This window comes from Microtus pennsylvanicus, chromosome 8 (genome assembly GCF_037038515.1).
Source record: "Microtus pennsylvanicus isolate mMicPen1 chromosome 8, mMicPen1.hap1, whole genome shotgun sequence".
In the NCBI taxonomy this organism is placed as follows: domain Eukaryota; kingdom Metazoa; phylum Chordata; class Mammalia; order Rodentia; family Cricetidae; genus Microtus; species Microtus pennsylvanicus.
In genome coordinates, this window is record NC_134586.1 from 12,554,144 (window position 1) to 12,576,886 (window position 22,743).

A 22,743-nucleotide genomic window follows, 5' to 3' on the forward strand; every position below is an offset into this window, starting at 1 on the left:
CCCATCAGCCTGGTGGAGTGATGATAAAGGATGGAGGGAAAGGGGCATCAGGAAGAGCTGGCATTTCAAGCTAGCAGCTAGCAATCCAACTGGAAATACATACACATACACACACCACACACACATACACACATCTACAAGCACACAGGTGTATGCTCTGTGTTCTCCCATGCGCTTTATAGAAATATGGTTGTTATTTCTGTTTCACAGATGAAGAAATAAGGCCGAGAAAGGTTGACTCATTTCCTTAAAGTCATATAACATCATAAGTGGCAGATCTCCAGAGTCAGGCTTCCTAATCCCCTTGCTAATGGGCCTTTCAGTAGGATGTGCAGGGTTTCTCTAACTGGAGAGCGATTGTCAGAGAAGCACAAAAGGAGACAAGAGGCAGTGAGAGTTCAGAGGTGAGGGAGGAGGGACTTGGGGGAATTGACATTCGTGGAGAAAGGTTGAAAGAGGATTGGTGTAAAAACAGGAGGCATCCAGAGGTGAGCGGGTTGGTTAGGATGCCTTCTCAGATGTGCTGAGGAGCAGATTCTGAAGACCGTGGAGAATGACCGACCTTGTGAACAAGAGTATTACATAGGCTTGTCCATGTTCTCCCCCTCTCCTCTCTTTCTTTCTCTATCTTTGAGGCAGGTATTTGCTAAGTTGCTGAGTCAGCTGCGTAGGCTAGTTTTGAACTTGTTATCTTCCTGCTTCAGCCCCTGAAGGAATAATACACTGCCAGTTGGACTACCAGCCAACTGTTTGCAGAGATCAGTCTGCCAACTGGGGCCACCATGGCCAGGGACAGAGCCCTGAGGAAGTTAATGGTACAGCACTGGCTTCTTAGTAATTGGCTCTCTCTGGGCTTAGATGTGGGGCAAATTGTAAAATCATCATCACTTGTCAATAGAGAGACTGAGAAGGACAAACTGTTAGCAGAGGCTGGCCCGTCCCAAGCAGGGCTGGTCATACATCTCCAGCTCCCTGGGAAAGACCTCCACAAACTTTGTTTGACCACACCTTTTTCTTGTCCTTTGCAGAGCAAGTAACTCAGTGTAGTGGCCACTTAGCAACTAGTCTCTGGAAGTTTGTCCTTGTCCCCTCGGAGTGCTAGTCCAAAAGATGTGGACTAACTCATCATTTTTTTCTTTTATTGAAACACACAAGATAGTCCGGCTTACTTACTGTGGGAATATCTGTACTCTGTTTTACCAAACTGAAATTCCTTAAGGTTCTGTGTGCTGCTATTCATGCTGGAGACCGTATTTGTCTTTATTTGTGTACTTATTTATAATATCCATGCACCAGAAGATCATATTCTGTAGTTTTCCTGTTATTTATATCTTCATTAAAAGACTAATAGCTTTTATTTTTTATCCATATGTGAGTAGCTACATGTATGTATATGCACCACATGCATGCCTGGTGCACTCTGGCGTCAGAAGAAGATGTTGGATCCCTTGGAAGTGAATTTACATGTGGGTGCTGGGAACTAAGCCCGAGTCTTCTGGGAGAACAGCTAGTGCTCTTAACTGCTGAATCATCTCTCCAGCTCTAATTTTATACCTTATGCTGTGTTAAAGTGGCCTAAATATATTTGTAACATGCTAGGTTTCTGCCGGTTGTGATGCTATGACAAGCCTAGGCCAAGTCTAATTTTTTTCCCATAAGGCTTATTAAATCTGTCACACCTCATAGAATACAAAAATAGCTTGAGGTCTTCAGTGACTTTGTTTTGAGCCATACCACAAAACCAGGAAAAATATATAACGATGGTTTAAATAGCAGCATCAAAAGTAGGGATATAATTAGCATTTAACTCAAGGAGACAAAGGGGCATTTCAGGCCCTCACTAAGGCTATTAGGCATAAAATGAGGATTTAAAAACCCACGAGAAGGGAAAGGATCAAGAAGGCACCAAATCATTTGAATAAGAGGGCTCATTTTATCGTGGTAGACCTGTCACATGAGAACATGTCGTCTTGGAAAGAGCACACTGGAGAAGCAAAGCTGTCGTCTCCCTGGTGGCCTCTTCTGTGGTCTGAGGCGGATGGAGCTTGTGTGAGCCGCCTCGCAGTGGCACTAGCTGCTGAGTGGGTTTTGAAGCTGACCACAGAGCAGTGGACTGTCCTAATTAAAATGAAGTTAGTGCTTTCAACGTGTAAAGTTGGTCATCTGCTTCATTTTAGGAAACTTTGCAATTTAAGAAAAAAAATCATGAATCTTCATAACAGTCTTGGGTTTTTAAAGGTTTCTGTTTTTAAAGATACCCCCACTGCTGGAGAGAGAGAGCCTAGGGCTGAAGAGCACTTGAGGTTCCGCTGAGTTCCATGCTTTAAATGCTTCCTGCATTTCCATTCTCATGCATACATGTTAAGAAGCCTACACCCATGCTGAGCATCAGGCTTCAGGGAAAGTTAAGACAAAGTAAAGAAATGGATCATACAGCAGAATCGAATCGCTCTTTTATTTTTTGTTTGAACTACCGGCATAAATAGGTTTCCCTTCCCCTCCCGAGAAACAGAGTTGTATTTTTGTTTGGCTGTACAGGTAGAAACAGAACACATTGTTTAACATCTAAACTCGATGTCACCCTACAGAGCAGAGTGGCCGAAAGAACAGTTCATCCCGCCCTATGTTCCGAGGTTCCGCAGTGGCTGGGAGCCCCCGATGCTGAACTTCATGGGCGCTCCCACGGAACAAGACATGTACCAACTGGCCGAGTCCGTGGCCAATGTGGCAGAACACCAGCGCAAACCGGACAGCAAGAGAATGTCCACAGAGGTCAGGATCCACGGCGTGTGATTTCTGTGGGTGGTGGATGGTCCCCGGGAGTCGTCACTCACTGAAGGGTGTTCTGGGACCAGTGATGGAATGTTACCCTCTCCTCCACTGGGGTCGTCACTCACTGAAGGGTGTTCTGGGACCAGTGATGGAATGTTACCCTCTCCTCCACTGGGGTCGTCACTCACTGAAGGGTGTTCTGGGACCAGTGATGGAATGTTACCCTCTCCTCCACTGGGGTCATCACTCACTGAAGGGTGTTCTGGAACCAGTGTCTGAATGTTACCCTCTCCTCCACTGGGGTCATCACTCACTGAAGGGTGTTCTGGGACCAGTGATGGAATGTTACCCTCTCCTCCACTGGGGTCATCACTCACTGAAGGGTGTTCTGGGACCAGTGTCTGAATGTTACCCTCTCCTCCACTGGGGTCGTCACTCACTGAAGGGTGTTCTGGGACCAGTGATGGAATGTTACCCTCTCCTCCACTGGGGTCATCACTCACTGAAGGGTGTTCTGGAACCAGTGTCTGAATGTTACCCTCTCCTCTGGCTGCTCTGCATCCTCCCAACTCTTTCTTGTGTTGATGATGGTTGCTAGGGGCTTCTCTTGCCACTCCCCCAGCTGAGTACCTCTGCCGCAGTCTGTTCCTCAGTCCTCCTGGTCCCGTTTCTGTTAGGGGCTTGGCCCACAAGTGCTGTTTATTCTGTCTTTTCCTTTCTCAGCCATAGACCCCCCCAGGCGGTTCCTGAGCCTACATTCTGTTGACTCTATGCAACTCTTTCACAAGTACCATAATTCCACCCTCTCCCTTCCTCCTTCCTTCTCTTCATCTTTTCTTCCTTCTCTTCCCGCCACCCTCCTCTCCAACCCCCCATTGCTCTTCTCTCTACCTCTGTGCCTCTTCCTCTCTCCCTGATACTGTGGCTGCCCTCCAGCTTCCTCTTCCTATTCTAATCTTCCGGAAGTGTGTAGAGGAGCAAGGTTTGCGCGGACTTTATTCTGCTGACAAATGCCCCACGACAGCGTGGCATCTGCAGAAGGCCATAGCATGTATCTTATCTTTCAATTATTGATTAAGCTATAGCATATCCCTGTTGGGGGAGCACATGAGAGGAATGAAATGAGGCACAGGGTGATGTTCTTGGAGCTTGGCTTTTCTGTGACTTTTCTTCCCTATTGTAAAGGAAAATTGAACAGTTTCTAAAGCTGGACCAAGTACACGTGGGCCACTCCGAACCCGTGTAACCATGTGGGTAAGGACTAGCGGGAAAGCAGCAGTGAGTGGCAGCTAGCTGCTCCTGAAATCTGAGTCTTCCCGTAAAATTCCTTTGCTGAGTGGCTTTGTAATTTGGCAAACACGCTATGAGGAAAGGCATTAGCGAATCACAGTATCTCTCTGACCACTTTTAGGAAGAAACATTCATTTCAGTTAAATAGCTTAAAATTGTTCCCTTGGGCAAAATTGTTCTTTGGACAGGGATGGTTATATAGGAAATTTGTTGCACTCTGCGGGCTGGAGATACGGCTCAGGGGGTACAGAGCCTATGTGCAGGCAGGAGGACCTGTCATCAGCTCCAGTCACCACCCCCTCGAGTTCAAGTCTACTGGGGTGTTGTGTACTTGGAACCCTAGAGATGGGGAGGTAGAGACAAGAAGATTCCTGGGGCTCACTGACTGGCTAGGAGGTGACCCTGTCTCAAAAATATAAAGTAGGAGCAATAAAAGATGTCATCAATGTCAACCTGAGGGTCACATATGTGTGCGCACATGACACACACACGTTCGACATCCACAAACACAAATTTTTCTCTACAAGGAAATCTGTTACAATCTGGAATTTTCAAAACTAAAGCTAACATACTTCTGTGATGTCCCCTTTCTGCAAATGGAACTGTTTTCCCTCTGGCCACCTGGAAAGGAAGACTAGACTTCATACCTGGCCTTTTGTCTAGATGCCTGATCACGGCGACCTCCTACTCTGTCTAGTCACTGGCTGAGTAGCATGTGTCCCTGCCTGAGTTTGATAGCTCAGATTTCACGACTGAGCTTTTCTTCCACAGGAAATGGTAATTGATTTGGGGGTGGGGGAGCAGAGGGATACACAGGCGCAGAGAGGAATGGTAGTTCATTTGTGTTGCCATAGTCACAGCTGTTTTCAAGTCACAGAGATGTCCAGCTTCAAGAAAATATGCCACTTAATTGTGTGCACCTGGAAAAGTTACACCTTTGGAAGTCCCTTCACAGTTGCTGTGTTTAAAGAGGAACCGCATGTGTGTTCCAGGCTGTGGTGTATACATCTGTCTACTCTCAACACGTAATTTGAAAAGTTATTGCGGATCCTCCCCTGGCATGAGCTGTCATTGTCCTGCTGTAAAATATTTCCCATTTCATGATTTAAGTGGCCATGCAGAGGCTTGTGCTGCCTGCTAGGTTGATATTTTATGCGAAAGGAACGCAGGTGATGGTGACTTAAAGTGTGTGAGAAGCGTGGTCTGGCTAGGAGAGACTTGCTGATATTTTACTACTATAATAAATGCACTTACAGCAAAGATGAGCAGGTCAGGATCAGGTGATTTGGTTTAGAGTTGAAAAAGGCATAGGTGGCCCTGAGTGATGAAAGCAGGTGACACTCAACTTCCCTGCTTCCTCTGAACCCTCAGCCTGGCTGTGTGGATGCCACTCAGTCACGTGGCCCCTGGTCACGTGGCCTTTTCTTGACTTGCCCAGTCACTCTCAGGACCTGTGACTTCTTACTGGCCAGGAATTGTTCTGTCCAAAAGGCAAGGGTGGGAATGACTGCGATTTCTGGCCCCAGTTGTTCGAGTCTTTGATTTTCTTTTTTTAAATTACCCAATTGAGTTCCACATCTCTGCTGGCTCTTGGGGAAATGGTTAGTGGGGTTGACTGATCCCGAGCATTTGGATGGCTGGAAAGTATCTATTTGTGTGTGTTTGTGAAGATTTGCCCTCAGTCTATATTCTAGGTGGATATGTAATTGTGGGGTTTGACATCCACGCTGGTCCACTGGAGACGTTGCCTGTGGCGGACTCGGCCTTGTTCTTACCAGCCTTCTCATGAGAATTGGCTGCTGTGTCTATCCAGCTTTCAAACCTTCCCTTGTTCAGGTCATTTGCTCCAGAGAACCCAAAAATAATACAACTCCAGGGAGCTCATCAACTCTCTCCCATACTTCTCTTTACATGTGGAAACCCTATGAAATCTGGAGGTGACCTAGTGGGTTGTCTTTCATACAGTCTGAGCATGTGGCCCCCGGGGCTTTAAAGCCACCATGCTCAGAGGTCACAGACATCAACTCTCCCTTGGTAGCAACAGTGATCTAAACAGTGTTAACCATAGAAAAGAAATGATTACAGAATTATGTGTTTCGGGACTTTTGACGAACAGGGTCAAAGGCCTGCGTGTATTTATAGTTACTGTTGTAGTGACTCTGAGAGCAGTATAGCCATTGGTCACAGAATTTTGAAATGGCATTTGGGGGTACTTTTTAAAAATGGGGAAAAAAGTAGAGTGATGTAATTCCGTTATAATGCAGATGATTTATTTCGCTAGGGTGTTGACTGCCCGTTACACAGGAAGCAAAGGGTAAAGGTCATCTCCCAATTTTATTGTTTACAGTGTTAAAGCCTATCTAAGATCAGAATCACCGATTGCTGAAATTCCTCAGGAAAGAACTTTCTGCTTTTCTATGTAATATTTTCAGAACTAAGATGTAACCTGTACACTAATGACAGACATGAACCACCCTTGTCATAACCTAATAGCCCAATGGGCAATGCCATGACAGTGGAAACCTGTTGTAGGGTGGGGTTCTGGTTGACTGACAGGGAGCTCATGCCAGCGGTGCTTGGTGACACTCCAATGTGATTCTGTCTTCCAGCATTCCAGCGTGTCCGACTATTCTCCAGCCGATGGGTATGCGTTCAATAACAGCATGTACAACAGAGGGCCACATCTGGACCAAGGGGAGGCCGCCGGGGCTTTCAAGTCAACGCCCAATCGCCATGGAGATAGGTAACACTCAGCAGATACCGTGTGTGGCTCAGTGGGTTGTCCTGGGTGACTTAGTGTGTGGGAGTGGGGGATGGGAGGTAGAGGGGCAGGCTTTGCTTTACTGGTTCTCTAATGGTTTTGTTTGTTAATGACTTGATATGGTCTCCATAGTTCCTTACAAACTGGCTTTGCTGCTCAGGAGAGTCAGGGCCTCTAGTCGGTAATTCTCAGTGCCAATCCCACTGGGTAACTTCTGCTCTCTTAGAAGGTGCTTCTGACCGACCTGTAGAGGAAGGTGGGAGAATTATCTTTAAACCCTGCTGGTTGTTCCACTCGTCCCTACCAGGTAGTTCCCCACAGAGCTTTCCCAGGAAGACGATGTGCTCAGTGAGGACATCTGCCCAGAACTCACAGAAACCAGACATGTTAGTTCCTGTCAGCAAGACCAGAGCACCTTCAGTGAGATAGGAGGTGGAGACAGGAGCATCTCTTGAAGCCAGAGGCAGACTAGCTTTCTATGCAACATGGGGCAAAAGACCCTGTCTCAGACAAGGTGGAAGGTGACAGCTGAGCCCCTCACGGTGTCGTGGCCAGCACTCACCCGCACTCACTCCTTTACAATGAGTTTTTCCAAGAGACTCCAGCTCAGCGACCTATAAAAGAAAATAATTTCTACCTTTTCTACATCTACCAAAGACTAAAAACAAAATACAAAACCTAAAACTCTCCTGCTATAGATAAAATATTAGACTCATCAGAATGAAGCAGGTATTGGCGGCATATGCCTATAATCCTAGCACTTGGGTTGGCTGAGGTGTGAAGATGGTGAGTTCGAGGCCAGTTTTAGCTATATAGTGTGCTCTGGGCTATCCTGGTTTATGGTGTGAGCCTCTGTTTCTGTCTCATTTCCACGCTCTGTACGTGTGTGTGTGTGTACATGCCATGCATGCCTGTGTTTGTGTGTATTTGCACTAGATCTAATTAACTGTTTAAATGGAGGTCATACCTTTCCATTTTTTACTGTTTTCTTGTATTTTTATTTCTTAAAGATTTAATTTAGCCAAACATGGAGAATTGCAAAAATCTAGAAGAAATAAAAGAGCTATGCAGTTCCCTTTTTTATTAACATGTTGTTTTCCAGCAGTTACAGTTGCATAACACTAGCCTAAACCAGAAGAAGAAGAAATTATGAGATGTTGTATCAGGGATGGAGAGGGATTGCACATTCATTTAATTTGGGGGAATTCCAAGCATCTCTCTCATAAGGAGTTGCTTTTCCAATATATTATTTACCTTAGACTCAGAAAGCTGGGGATGTTACTAAGGCCGTTCGTCCCTTGCCCAACATGCAACTGGTCCTGGGTTCAATCCTCAGCATCACAGGAAACCACGACAGTAGCACATGCTTGTCATTCAAGCACTTGGAGGTGACAGCAAGGGGGCCAGGCCACCTCAGCTCGTGCCAGGCTAGCCTGGGATGCATGATACTCTGTCTCAAAAGAAGGTGGGGAAGCTTTGTTAAGGATGACAGAGGGTGAGCCTTGGAAACTGTACAGGTGTTACTCCAAGGGCACCAGTAATATATTAAACTGAGTTCAAAGAAAAGTCAACAATGAATAATGTATTTTGAAAATGCCCACATATGAATATAAGTTTTAATTATTTAGGAAATGATTCGCGATGGCTCTTTGGCTAAAGCTCTGGCCCGCAAGTGTGGGAAGGGAGTTTGGATTCTCAGAACCCATACAAAGCTGGGCAGACACGGAGGCCATTTATATGCCTAGCATCTGGGAGACAGGAACAACTCCACAAGCCAGACTTGAGGAGCTGTGGCTTCAAAGACAGACACCCCACCCCACCCCCAGTGTGGAAAGTGGGAAGTGATAGAGGAGGACACTGGAATTAAGTTGGGGTCTCCATAAACATGAACACACACCTGTATGTAACCTTACCTATACACGTGCTCACTAGGTAAGTACAAATGAGGTGGCCTGAATGATTAAATGGTTGTGTCCAGCATTTCAGTCTCTACCTGCCTGCAAGGCCACTTGAATCTGTAAGGTACAGCATCACCTGTTACCCATGGCTTGGTCCCTGCCATCGACTGTGGTGATGTGCTTCGGTGTCTTTAAAAGCTTACCTTGTTCTGTGTGATCTTTATAGGCTCTCTTTGATTTATCCTCCCAACCATATCTTTCCAAACTGAATTAGGAAGTTAAAGTATGCTGTTACTGTAATGAAATAAAATGTAAATTTAGAAATCTGTAACAGAGAAGAATTTTGTGAACTTTAAGGATTAACATTATGACTGAATTTCAGATTTGCCTTCGAGAATGTCCGAGTTTGAGGCTGGTCTGGGATACATGATGAGTACCAGGCCAGCCTTGGCTATGTAGCAAGACCTGATTTCAAAAGCAAAACCAAGACATAACCAACAGAGCAGATGTAGAGGCAGCAGTAATCTCAGGACTTCTCTGTCTAACCAGCCATGCCAGCTAACAATAAACCATAGTCTCTCAAAGGCAAAAGTCAGCTACCACGTGGCGTGACGATTCACACAGCGCCTACTGCATTTCTTGCATATAAAAATAATTGCATGTAATCATAATCACAAAAGCAAATTCAAGACCCCTGTGTGTCTCACATTAGATCAGGACTTTCTGCTGGCATTTGCAATATTGTCACATTTTCTTTGCAACACAGAAAGTCAGTGATCCCAGGCACTGCTCACCATCCTAGTTTAAAAGTGATGGCATCTGTCAGGGGCTGTCTGCAAATTCTTTACCTGTCAGGGGCTGTCTGCAAATTCTTTACCTGGCTCGATGTGACCCCTCTGAGGCTGCTGTCTCCTGGTATGTACTGCCATGGCTGGCTACAGCTTTTTATTTTAACATTAATTCAGATAGATGCAAATACTCAGTTGCAGGAAGTTTTCAATTTAGTTGTTTATGAAATGTTGCTTGAGTGAGTGAGATCAACATTTAACTGAAGTTCTGCTGTGGGCGTTGTCTTCGGCTTGCTAATTTCACACGTTCATTCTGTTCCTTTCACGCTCCATACGCTGACCATCAGAAGTCTTCCGCATGCGAGCTTTCTTCATTCCTTCTGAGATGGGGTCTCACATAGTCAGGATGGCCTCAGACTTGATGTGTAGTCCAGGATGACACTGAACTCCTGATCCCCTTGCCTCCGCCTCTCACCCGCTGGGATTCTAGGCATAGAACCCCATGCCTGGCGTGACTATGTGTGTGTAACAGACAGCTCCCAGGGGTAGTCTAGATTTGGCACAGTACCAACTAGCCTTGGAATTTTGCATCATTTTCCTTTGAGCAATAGTTTGTTCTAAAAAAAAAACAAAACAAACAAACAAAAACGAAACAAAAAGCAATTTCTTCGTGTGTGCATTTCCACCCACCCCTGCATGTGTGCCAGACAGAGGCCAGAAGATATAAGATCCCCTCAAGTTGGAGTTGCAGGTAGTTGTGAGCCCCCAAGATGGGCACGGTGAATGGAACTCAAGCCTCTGCAAGAGCAGTGCCCTCTTTGACCTGAACCATCTCTGCAGCTCCAGTTTGTAAGAACTCGACGGTTCCTTTCAATTCTCATATTTTGAAAGGGTTGGACTGGCCTTCATGTTTACTTCTGTACTTAGGCTTCAGAAAAACCAGTAGAATTACAGAATTCTTTTCTTTTTATAGAAATTATGAGTCCGTCAAAACACAAACCAAGAAATACGCCAAATCCAAGTATGAGTTCAGGGCAAGGAACAGCAGCGAGCTCACGGTTCAGAAGGATGAAGTCTTAGAGGTAATTGATTCTCACCCTTTTATTACCCTAAGAAAGTAAATTTTCTGTGTTCTTCTAATATGTCTCTGTGCTGAGACCAAGAACTTGTCTCTCTGTGCACAGTCCATCCTGGGCACCTGTATCTCTCTAGAAGTATTAGCTACTTAGTTTATCTGATACCATAACAGTGCTGTGCATTCAAGTAAGAGAGACCAAGAACACTGTGGAAGAAGGAAGTTAGTTTCTTGGCTGGCCTTGTTGCCCTCCCTTTCTTTGGGATTCATTCAGTTTGGAACCAAGGCTAGTCATAAACTCAGTGCAGAAGAATCATGACAGTTTGAGCAAAGAAAACATTTCCTCTTTCTCTGAGCATTTTTGCACACAGCATCACACAATTGATAATCACATTGAGGGTAGTGTTTCTTAGGTTATAGTTTAGAGCACATTTCCTAATACATCCAAAGCATTTTGTTAAAAATAGTTGTCATATTTTCCTTTTCTGTCCCTCAAATGGAAATAATAGAACCCTCCAGAGTGGGCATCTTATTGCCCTTTGAGTACCTCAAATGATGCAGGTACATTTTGAGGACAAAGCATATATTTGGATTAGATTTGTCATAGTAACTATTTTATAGAAATATCAATAATTATAAGTCTTTATGTAATTCCTAAGAATTTCAGTCATCCCAGCACTCAGGAGGCAGAGACAGACTGATCTCTGTGAGTTCAAGGTCAGCCTGGTCTACAAAAGCTAGTTCCAGGACAGGCTCCAAAGCAACACAGAGAAATCCTGTCTCCAAAAACAAAAACAAACAAACAAAAAAATTCAGTCACTCATATGTTCATACTCAGTTCATTATCTGAAGTAAAAAGAATTTTCTTGGTTAAAATTGAGAAATAGATTTGAATTTGCCCGTGAGTGGGTTTTCTTACCGAAACTGCTTTTCTCGTCCTTGCATACTGACAGATACTTGATGACAGGAAGCAATGGTGGAAAGTTCGGAATGCCAGTGGAGACTCTGGGTTTGTGCCAAATAACATTCTGGATATCGTGAGACCCCCAGAATCCGGCGTGGGACGTGCTGACCCCCCATATACACATACCATACAGGTAACTTGGGGTCTGGGCAAAAGTTAATGTTTACAGATTTCCATGAACAGCAATTAAGTGCCCTTTGTATATTAACCACTTTGAGATTGAATTGGTTATATTTCTGGGAGCAACCAAAGAGTCACGTGGGGAGACAATTGAGAATTATGCGTGTTTTCTGACTCATTTCCTAAGGAAACTGGTAAATGCCCAGCAATAAGTTACTGCTCCTCTGAATGCTTTTTTATACCTATTTGTAATATCTCTAACAAACATAATTTTTTCTCTTTGCCCATCGATGTGGCACAAGACCAGCTGAAGAGTAGAATTCCATCTATTAAAGCCTTGACCTTCAGGGTCTATTAAATGTCCAGTGTCTGGCAGCCTCCAGTTCACACTCAGCCTGCCTTAGCTCATGCATGGATATGTGTCCTGGCGTCACGGTGTTTTCCTTGTCTTTCTGTTAAGGTTAAATGTATCTATGACGTAGGTGAAGTAGGACAGGTTCTTCCCAATGACCACTGAAGACTACCCGAAGCTCGCACACACACCCCATTTCAGGGTTTTAGTTGCCTGCAGTTTATCCATTTTGGCAGGTGTATTCCCTTGAGCTGGCGCTCTCGAGTGAGGTCCTAAGAGAGAGAAAGGATGGCCTGTGTCAGTATAACCTCTGAACCCCATGACTTCGTTCCCATGCCTTAGGGGAAAAGCCTTATAATTTTCAGTTTTGAGAAAAACACCATTTCTGGCTCCATATTTATTATGCTTTCGTTAGCATCCCTGGTTCGTGTAGTAGCTTCATGGATGTACTGTGAAGCAGTTCGTTGTTGGCCACGTGTAGGTTGGTCAAGCGTCCAGGCTTTGAGTGGAGTTCATTATCCTGGCTACCACACTGAGTTCTCTGACCACTTGGAATTCCTTCTGACACTCAGCCTCCAGTAGATCCTTGTCCCTTCCCAGAGAAATTTGACCTTATCAGAAGCCACGAGCCAAGCAAACACTTGATATAAAGAATTCTTATCCTTCGGTGTGGAGACACATTCCATCTTCCCAGACCTGGGGGGACAGAAGCTGGATCATCAGGACTGTGATGTTATCTTGGGCTAACAGAGTACGATTCTCTGACTCAAAAAAGAAACAGAAAAAGAAGACAAAACATTGGTGTTTTTCTGTATGTTGTCGCCATGTAAAGTGATGGCGGTAGAAGTCTGTTTCCTGTGCTCGGTATCTTGTTGTTTTTTTTTTTTTTTTGTTCTGTTTTTTTCCCTGTGCTGACATGGCATATGTCCTTACTTATGTCAATCATTTGTCATTAGCTTTTGATGCCAAAGAAGGAATTTGAATTATTCAAGGTATGGTTTGCTGTGTTTCCCATGGATTTTTGCAGTGACTTTTCTAACTTGATTTTCCATTCCTCTTCCTTTGCGTAAGTTCCTCCTTTCCTGCGTGTGAGATGTGGTTGTCTATCGGTGATGTAAGGCCTCTCTCCCAGAGGATGCGTGCCAGTCCCCTGCTTTCTCTCCTGGAAGGCTTTTGATCTTATTCTTAACAGTGAGGTCATAGATGCTTGAAATGTGTGTCTGGAATACCTGCCCTTCGAGAAGTCAGGATTTTCCAACATTCTAACTACTGATAAGGCGTTTACAAAGGGCTGTCCTTTGACCACACAGACAAACAGACCCAAGAGTTTCTGAGTCTGCATTAAAAAAAAATTGCTCAGATTGAATTTTGCTTGATCCATGATTCCTAGGAACAGATTAAACTAAAAAATAAGGTGACTTAACTGAACTTGCAAATAACATGTATTCTGAGTATCTGTCCCCATTAGGAGTCAGATTCCCATTCCTTCCCAACTTTGGGCTTGCCTTTTCCCTCAGCTGTGACTCCTGGGCCAAATTGTGTGTTGACTTTCCCGTTTCAAGCCTGCCTCTGGCTACAATGAACCCAAATGATTAGTACACTCCACGGGCAAAAACGGTCCTTAGAGAGAACACAACAGCCACCCTCCCTGACTCTGTTCTTTCACAGACCCTCATCTCACATTTTTGTCAACTTTGGCACAGTGACGAATTTGTTTTTTAAATGTTCACACGTACCAGGAGTCTGTGCTGAAACTGTGTAAGGAGAGATTTGTGTCCGCAGCGGAAGGTTGCGTGTTTTGGCTGTTCCCACAGGCTCAGTGCAGAAATGTGTGTTTAGGAGTGCGTGTGGGTGTGTGCTCTCTCCCTCCCTTCTCCCTCCTCTTCCTTCTGCCCCCTTCTCCTCTTCCACCCCTGTGTTCTTACCTGCCTGCTGTGACATCCCTGCTTCTCTCAAGGGATTCCTGTTCTTCATGAACTTGTAATCGTTCTGAAAAGATTGGAGTAGGATGGGAAAGAAAAACCGTCAGAAGCATATCCCACCCTCTTTCTATCTCTATGACCGTACCACAGACTCCTTTATCTGAGAAAACCGGCACTCACTGCAGAATGACAAGGTCCCTCCCACGTGTTGGTGGAGTCCAGGGATGCTCAGGCCCTCACTGTGCAGAACTCGAGTAGCTTTTGGTTCGTGTCTTCCTCTTCTTGGCATGCTTCCATTCATGGATGTGTTCAGTACCAGCATCTTGCTGTTGGTAAGAAGACTGGTAGAAAGGCCAACACTCTGTGGTTCCTATGCAGAAGCCACCTGCACACCTGTCTCCAGGTCACCTGTTGCTTCACCACGTCCTTGATACAGGCAGCTCTTTGAAGAGCAGTGACTTCCATCACACCCTACAGATCTCTTTCCTCTTCCACACACTCATATCACACTTCCGAAGTAGAGGGAGATTTGATGACTCATAACCATCATCCCTACACCTGAAAGGAGGGAGCAGGAGGATTTCTGGAATTTGAGGCCAGTCTATACTACAAAATGAGTTCTGGTCCAGCCTGGACTACAGTGTGTGCCTTGTGTGCTGCGTCACAGCATGATACCTGCTGAGTCATCAATCAAGCTATCAGTCTGAGCCTGGAATTCTTTGAGCTCTCCACACTTATGTCTCATTGAAGTCCCGCAACAACCCAATGATGTAGGTACATATCACGTAGCCAACTTGGGCACAGGAGAAATAAGAGGCTCCGAGTTGTACAGTAGTATGAAGCCAGGCCTGGGACCCAGCCATGTGGATCCAGAGCTGGTGCCCTGATCTACTCTCGTTATTCCAGGGAGGGTTCTGGAAATGTCACCATCTCTTTTTGTTTTAGCAGGGTTCTATTGACTTAAGTACTCGAAGGGACACGAGCTCTGAACACGTCTTAGAATGACTCCTCCCCCGCCCCACCCAATGAGTCCATCAATTGCATTTTATATGTCCTTTCGTTTTTGCAGTACTTTAGAAAACTGTGCATGTGATACAAGGGGCTGGCAAAGTGGGCATTCTGTGAGTCTCAGGAAACGGGAACTGGACGTTAACTGCTGCTGTTCAGCGTCTCTGGCTCGCTCGGTGTTTTTAAATGGATGCAGTCCTGTTTCGCATCTTTTTCCCGTTCTGTTTCTGGTCCGGAAGGACTCTGGGGAGCAGTCCCTAGTGGCCCAAGGGCAGCAGCGCTTGTCTGTTGGTGCACATCTTTGTCTGGGATACTGTTCTAACGGCAGGGGTCCTCACACCTGAAGCAGCAAGTACCAGGTGTTGAATTGTCACCTGAAGTCCCTCGGAGTCTAGGTGATTTGATAATCCTCACATTTGGAGTAATTTTTAGCAGCTCTCTCAAGACAGATTCCTCCCCATGGCTTTGGCAGCATTTTAAAAATCCAAGAGAAAGACATGTGATGGAGAATTTACAAAAGTGTGTATGTGTGTGTGTGATGGTGTGTGTGTATGATGATATGTGTGTGTGTGAGGGTGTATGTGTATGATTGTGTGTGTGTGTGTGGTGGTGTATGTGTATGATGATATGTGTGTGTGTGAGGGTGTATGTGTATGATTGTGTGTGTGTGTGTGATGGTGTATGTGTATGATGATATGTGTGTGTGTGAGGGTGTATGTGTATGATGGTGCAAGTGTGTGTGATGGTGTATGTGTATGATTGTGTGTGTGTGTGGTGGTGTATGTGTATGATGGTGTGTGTGTGTGGTGGTGTATGTGTATGATTGTGTGTGTGTGTGATGGTGTATGTGTATGATTGTGTGTGTGTGTGTGTGTGATGATGTATGTGTATGATGGTGTGTGTGTGTGTGTGGTGGTGGTGTATGTGTATGATGGTGTGTGTGTATGTGTGTGTGTGATGGTGTATTGTATGATTGTGTGTGTGTGTGTGTGTGTGGTGTATGTGTATGATGTGTGTGTATGTGTGTGTGATGGTGTATGTGTATGATTGTGTGTGTGTGATGGTGTATTGTATGATTGTGTGATGGTGTATGTGTATGATTGTGTGTGTGTGTGTAATGGTGTATGTGTATGATGGTGTATGTGTGTGACATGGTGTAGGGTGCGAGTGTGTGTGTGTGTGTGTGTGTGTGTGTGTGTGTGTGTGTATGTGTCAGTGAAGCCACCAGAGAGGGGAGTGAATACTTTTTGATGGACACAGAAAAGTGGCCTGGCTTTCTGTTAAAATGTAGAACTCACCTGAGCTTTGTGGTCTCTTGTCTGGGCCACAGATGGCCCCCAGGTGCTTTCTTTTCATCCAGAATCTACGGCCAGGGAAAGTTTGTCGATATTTTTTTTACTTGGTTCCCAGGCTAGCACTGGCCATCTCGTGGATAGACTTCTTCCCATGGATCCCTGCTGTGTGAGGAGCAGAAATGACTTCCTCCCCATTCTTATTCTGATACTACTACAGCTGGGCTAAAGAATGTTTCTGTGTATTGTCAAGTGTTGAGTTTCTCTGTTTGTTATTTCTGTAGTTTTTCTTACTCCACCAAGGGGGGAAATAACGACAGCTGTCCAGCCATTCTGAAGCTGATGACTCCACCGCCCACTCTTTCTTGGCTATGGTGCTGTCATGTGGAAAGCCCACACTTAGTGCCGTTTGGTCTTTATTCTGGCCTTGGTTCTGTCACAAGCTGTGTGCCTTTACAGAAAGAATTTTATTTTTCTCAGTCCCCATGGGCTTGGTTGTGAACTAGAAGTCTGGCTATGTGTCATCAAATTTTCTTCTCTTCTATGGATCTGTTCAAAGAGCCTGGAACTGAAAGTGGGAATATTCTCTAGAGGTGACTATTAAACTACCAACAGTAGTATTGATTTTAGCCCGTCTCATCCATGCCTTGTTAAAACTCAGCCCAGATGCTGGAATAACTGCTGGACAGAAAATGGCATCTTGCTAACATCGCTCACGTTCTTCAGCCAGGCCAGCTTCCTTTTAATTCATATGCTTACAAGTTGTTCTGAATTATTTATAGAGGCCCATCAGGAGACCATTGGTTAGAGGCAGGGTTCTTAAACAAGAATGGCTATTTTGCATACATACACACATGTATATGTACATATACGTGCATACATACGTAAACGATGTTAAAAATACACACACAATAAAGTAAAATTATCACAAAAGTAATAGAATGAACATATCATTTCACACACCTACCTGTTCCCCGCAAAAAGAGAAACCGTAGCCTGCTCAGTTAGCAAACCTGATTCCAGTGCCCGGTTATTGAGAACGACCCTCCTACTGCGCATTCGGGTTTCTGCTCACACCACACATCCGCTACTTCCTGTCATAGGACCTGCACCCCTCCCCCCATCTTCTGTGCCTACCACCCCAATCCTGTAACCACAATCTCGCTGTGGTTGTATGTTTGACTCTGAGTGTGTCCTTTATAAGCTGTGAATAAAATGGACCTATCGTACTCTGCACAAAAGGCTCCAATGCTCTGAGTGCTTACCGGGGTGTTCTGTCTCTGAGTGCTGAGCTGGAAGATGCGTAAAGAGGTGTGGGGATTAATTATGTATTTCCGAGCTCCTTTGCTGCTGACTTGTGGGTAGGTAATTTTGCTGTCAAAAAACAGCCTGTTCATGTTTTCTGTTTGTTGGCGTGAATTATAATTGATATTCTTTCAATTCCATCTCCCGTGTTAATTTTCTCATTTAATGTGATTTGCTCCATCCCTAATAGCAATTACTTGGCGAGCTGTCAGAGGTAACTCATCTGCGTTCCCTCCTGGCAATTCTTCTTCCTGTAATTTTTATTTTTTTGGATTCGGTTTCTAGACTTAACACCCTCCAAATAGTCCAGCTGTGCTGTTTTCATGGCAGAATTTCGGAGAGGCCAAATTTAAAGGGGGGAAAAGTACAACTCAGCGTAGGACAGCGCTTTAAGAACAGTTCTCTGCCAACGGCTTGGTTGGCTTTTACTTGCATAATCTCCTCTCTGAAGCAGGACGCTGGCAGGAATCCAGCATTCACCTCTAATCACTTTAGTGCTCCAGAATTTTCACTCCGTTTTGGTTACTGAAGAAAAGTGACTCACTTTAGCTTAACTGTCAGTAGGAAAGTACATTTCTTATGAGGCAGAGCTACTCTGACTTCCTTCAGAGAAGCACACAGGATACTTTGTTTATAGTGGAGCTTGGCAAGTGTTTGTGAGAGAGGGTGGTTGGGACTCAGGAAGTGACGGTGTTACAAAGAAGTGGATCTACACCCAATGATGCGGCTGCCACAACCTGAGGGGTCTGTGGAGATGCAGGACGTCAGGGGTGGTTCCTGGGAAAGGCCCAGACCAAGGCCTCTTATAGGATCCGAGCCTCGGTCTCCTTGGAGCAGGAAAAAAAGGTTCCAAATAGCCATGCCCAAGAAGGTCTTCCATGGCTTGAGATGTGGGAGTCACTGGGTCTGTGCCTCCGAACAGGAAGAGCCGAGAGCAGGAGTGTGAAGGAAGAGCAGGCGTGGGCAGTAGATAGAGAGGAGCAGAGCTGATGGGAGGGGCTCAGGACAGAGGAGCCAGGGATCAGCACTGCCTGGGTGACTTTCAGAATGAGTCGCAGGGTTAGGGGGTCTGTTCCTCTTTCCCCCTTCCTGTCAGAGGTTGAAGGCATGAGGCAGGCAGAAGAGACTAAGTGGAGAGGGAAACATGCAAGCAAACATAACTGGCCGAACTCATGAAAAATGTCTTTATATGGACGTTTCCATGGGGGCCCGAGTTTTCCACCTGTTGTTGAGTGAGGTCTGTTGGTACTGTCGCCCTGCGCAGCAGAAGAGGGCCTGAGACCCGAACACGTGGCGAGCCCGTCTCTGGGCTTCACTATGACTCTGTCACCGTGTTTGGAGCTTCTCAGAGAATGATTCCACAGACAGAAAAACACTAGCTGTTCTTGTTTTTATGGAAGCAGAAAAAAATGAATCATATTGTGGCACTCGGAGCTTGTAGCTTTTTTTTTTTGGCATAAGCTTTAAAAACAATCATTTAAATTCTGACATTTTGGAGACATTGACATGATTTTATCAAACCTTTAAAGGACAGGCTTGTATATTAAGTGGCTTTGGTGTGTGCTAAGTAGTGCTTTTGGTGATGTTTGCTATGTTTGATTGCTTTAGATATTCTTTGGCCCAAATATAAGAGAAATATCTTGTGGGGTTTATAGTAATACAGCAATGCTTTCTGACATTATTACTGAATATATGAGGAGCATCTCTAAGACTGGGTGCTGGGAAAAGCAAAAATCTGTTCCTCTCATGCTAAATTTTGTGGCTTCCCCACCTCCGGCTCTTCCTCCCCTCACTATCGGGCAGCACGGTCTAGCCCTCTTTCAATGTTGTGCCCTTCCGTGCATGGACCCCTCCCATCCTTACTGCTGGCTGTTGTGTGAGCCGCAGCCCTGGAGAAACAGCAACACAGGCCAAGGGCCCCTTCCCACGAAGCTTCCCACGTCTATGAAGTCTCTTCCTGGGAAGGCACCCTGACGGTCAGTGTGTTGTTTTGTGAGTGACGATTTAATTTTAAAATAATGTGTGGTGTGTGTTTCTCTGGTTCCTATCTCTGTGGAAATCTGGGAGGACTTGCTTCAAAATCAGGGTTGTCTTATATTTGGGCCAATTTAGAAGTGAAAAGTAAATACTGTCTTAACACAAGATCCAGATCTCCAGAAGGTTCGCTCTTGCATGTTATGTGCCGAGCTTCAGTGTTAGTTGGAATTGTGCTGGCGCAGTATTGAAACTTCACTTCCATCATGGCTTTGCATCTTTGGCTCTGCAAAGATGTGCCTATCGATACCTCAGAGTCTCTTACCTGAAGTTACCTGTTAGTTAATCATGTTATCTATGGTTAAAGCCTTAGATATTGTGTTGAATAGGAAATACACACAGATACTGTTTTATCATAGCCCTACTTGTGTAGTTACATCTTCTTTTTAAAATATGAATCCTCATGCACACGCCTTTCCCCCTCCCCTCCCCTCCTACTCCATTTCCCCTTCCTCTTTTCTTTTTTTGTGGGCCCAAGGGTGGAGTTAGAGCCTTCTGCATGTAGGGCAAATGATCTACCATGGATCTTCCCCCCAGCCTGAAGGACTGATTGTGCCTTTATCCTTAAAATCATCCACCCTATGTGTTCCCATTCAATAATGGAAATTTCTAATGTGAGTGAATTACCAGTAAGACAGTGATAGGAAGGGCCATGCAAACATTACAAACAGCAGCCCTCACGTGCTTATTCTAAAAGCCCAGCTCCTTTAGTCTCAAGTTAACACCTTGCTCCTCTCAAATCTCCTCAGAAACAGCAGAGTTAAAGTCCTTTGACTGTAGCCTACCTTAAAAACCAGGAGTGGGTGATGCTTAATGTTCTTGATTTTCAACTCCGTTGAAATGATTATTCGTTTAAATTGTGAAATAGAGCCTCATCTTCTGTAAGTTCAAGCCCAAACTTAGTTTTCTTGGCCTATATTTTTTTTATTTTTATTTATTTTTTTCTTGACCTGTATTATGATATTATTCCCTCCTGGTTTGACCTTCTCGTGAAACTCACACTCTGGCTTTGAACAAACAATAGAGTATTTAAGAGATGGTTTTAATAAAGGCGATATCATATTGGATTAAAAGTATGCGTATATATTAGGGAAAGGCACAGGTAACTTTACAAATAAATATCCAGTGATACCCTGTCAATTTGTACTTCATTTTCCAGTCTAAGTTCGTACACATGCGCGCACACACACACACACTCATTCATATATATTCATATATATATTTATCCACACATACATATTTCAAGTTAACTGTTGTCTTTTTGTAGAAACAAAGGATGGAGTATGGTCCAAGATCAGCCGAGGCTCCTTCTGCCCCATCACCCCCTCCCACGCCAGCACCTGTTCCAGTCCCCCTTCCCCCCTCGGCACCAGCACCTGTTCCTGTGCCCAAGGTTCCAGCAAATGTCACCCGTCAGAACAGCAGCTCCAGCGAGAGCGGGAGCAGCATCGTGCGAGACAGCCAGCGATACAAACAACTCCCAGTGGACCGTAAGTTGCCCGGGGCCAACCCAGTTCACTGGGTCTTCTTGTATTAAATGTTGTTAGAGGTAAATAAGTGGCACTTATACTTCATGGATAGTTCCTCCTGACTTCTTAATCTCTGAGTGTCTCTGAGAAGCAGGTCATTTTCTCAGCACTCTGAGGCGTGTGTCTGTACACATCTCCTGTGTCATGGCCACTGAATGTAGACTTGCTCCAACCAGACATGTTGGACTGATTCATGAGCGTTACTTCCTACCTGCATATTTCAAGGCTTTAATGATCTGTATTTTAGCGTGTAGAAAGTGAGGGAACACAGAAGCCGCATTTCCTAGGACAAGTGTGAAGATTTGCGATAATACATGCAAAGTATTTAGTGGGGGTGGGGGATGGAAGTGTGTGGGGTTGCTCAGTCTCCCTCTCCCTGAGGAATGTTTTGTTTTCTTGGCTGTCACAAGCTACTGACATCTAAGCAGAAGTCAGGGTGTTCGCCAATATCCCGCATCGTGCAGGCGATTGGAAATGTCGGCGGTGCAGAGCTTGAAAACTGGGATTGATTTTGACCAGAGTAAGCAGTCAGGAAATGTCTGCTGCGGTCATTGTCATCTCCTCGTCGGTCCCATCTCCCTCTGTCTGCTCCCTAGTGTTTCCTTATCACCAGCTTAGAGCTACGTGCAAGGCCACTTGCTCACTGTTCGGTCGTTGCCACATTCCTATAGCCTGAGAGAAACTACGTGACTTTACATGTGTTAGGAGTATGGGTTGGGCCCTGAAAATGTAACATAGAATTGTCCAGAGTCTGACTGTGAGGAGCAGGGCTAAAAGCAGACGGTAGAGCGAAAGGCAGAGGGCAGCAGTGTAAGGAGCCAAGAGCACAGGCGGCAAAGCAGGAACAGCCATGTTGAGAGCAGGCCGCTGTGGGAGGGAGGCGTGGGAATGATGAAGAAGAGGGTGAGAGAGTGAATGAGGGAGAGTCAGTGAGCGGAGAATGAATGAATGACCTAGCAGAAGTATGAGAGAGAGAGAGGGGGGGGGGGGGAGGTGTGGAAGAGCTACTGTGTAGCTGTGGCCATGTGGAGATTTGTAACCGTGTGGAGGCCACGAAGATGAGGCCGTCTAGAAAAGAGACACAGAGGAGAAATAGATGCAAAAGAAAGATGTGTGGTCATGTTGTCCCTGAATATTGGAATATGCATCTGAACAGGGAGGAGATGGATATATGTAAGAGAGATTGTCAAGAAAAAGACTAAGTTAAAGTATAAGCGAGGGTCACCATCAGGAAAGGGTGTGTGTGTGTCCCTTTTTCTTTAGGTTACCCACAGAAAGCACATGTGTCTTCATTTCCCCTTAGATAGAAGTCTGGTTCTCGCTGCATTCGTGGATTTCTTTGCCCTGGAGGTGCCCCCCCCTCAAGTCAGCTTAGGCACATACACAATCACATTAACATACACACCCACCAGCATCGCCTTCTATTTGCTTCCAACACAGATTTCATGTAACTTGAACTTCATATTTTCACTAATTAAAACAGGATCTTTCTGAGAATGGTTTCTTTAAGAACTACAGTAAGATAAGCAAAGTTAAAGACATGATAACTTCACTTTGTCTACTTTGTTGCTATTGTAGTTACTTTGGAAGCTGAAGGTAATTCTGAGAGTTTTTGCTCTACCTTGTATATTAT

The 22,743-nt window shown here is 45.1% G+C and overlaps 1 protein-coding gene across 2 annotated transcripts in view; it reads left to right on the forward strand.

Moving 5' to 3' along the window:
- Eps8 (EGFR pathway substrate 8, signaling adaptor) overlaps positions 1 to 22,743 on the forward strand; it is a 182,314-nt gene that overhangs the window by 147,833 nt on the left and 11,738 nt on the right. For both annotated transcript variants that reach the window (XM_075982460.1, XM_075982461.1), the window contains 5 exons: positions 2,589 to 2,772; positions 6,672 to 6,805; positions 10,483 to 10,591; positions 11,538 to 11,681; positions 20,849 to 21,071. In XM_075982460.1, coding sequence (XP_075838575.1) covers positions 2,589 to 2,772; positions 6,672 to 6,805; positions 10,483 to 10,591; positions 11,538 to 11,681; positions 20,849 to 21,071 — 794 coding nt within the window. The remainder of the gene's footprint in view (positions 1 to 2,588; positions 2,773 to 6,671; positions 6,806 to 10,482; positions 10,592 to 11,537; positions 11,682 to 20,848; positions 21,072 to 22,743) is intronic.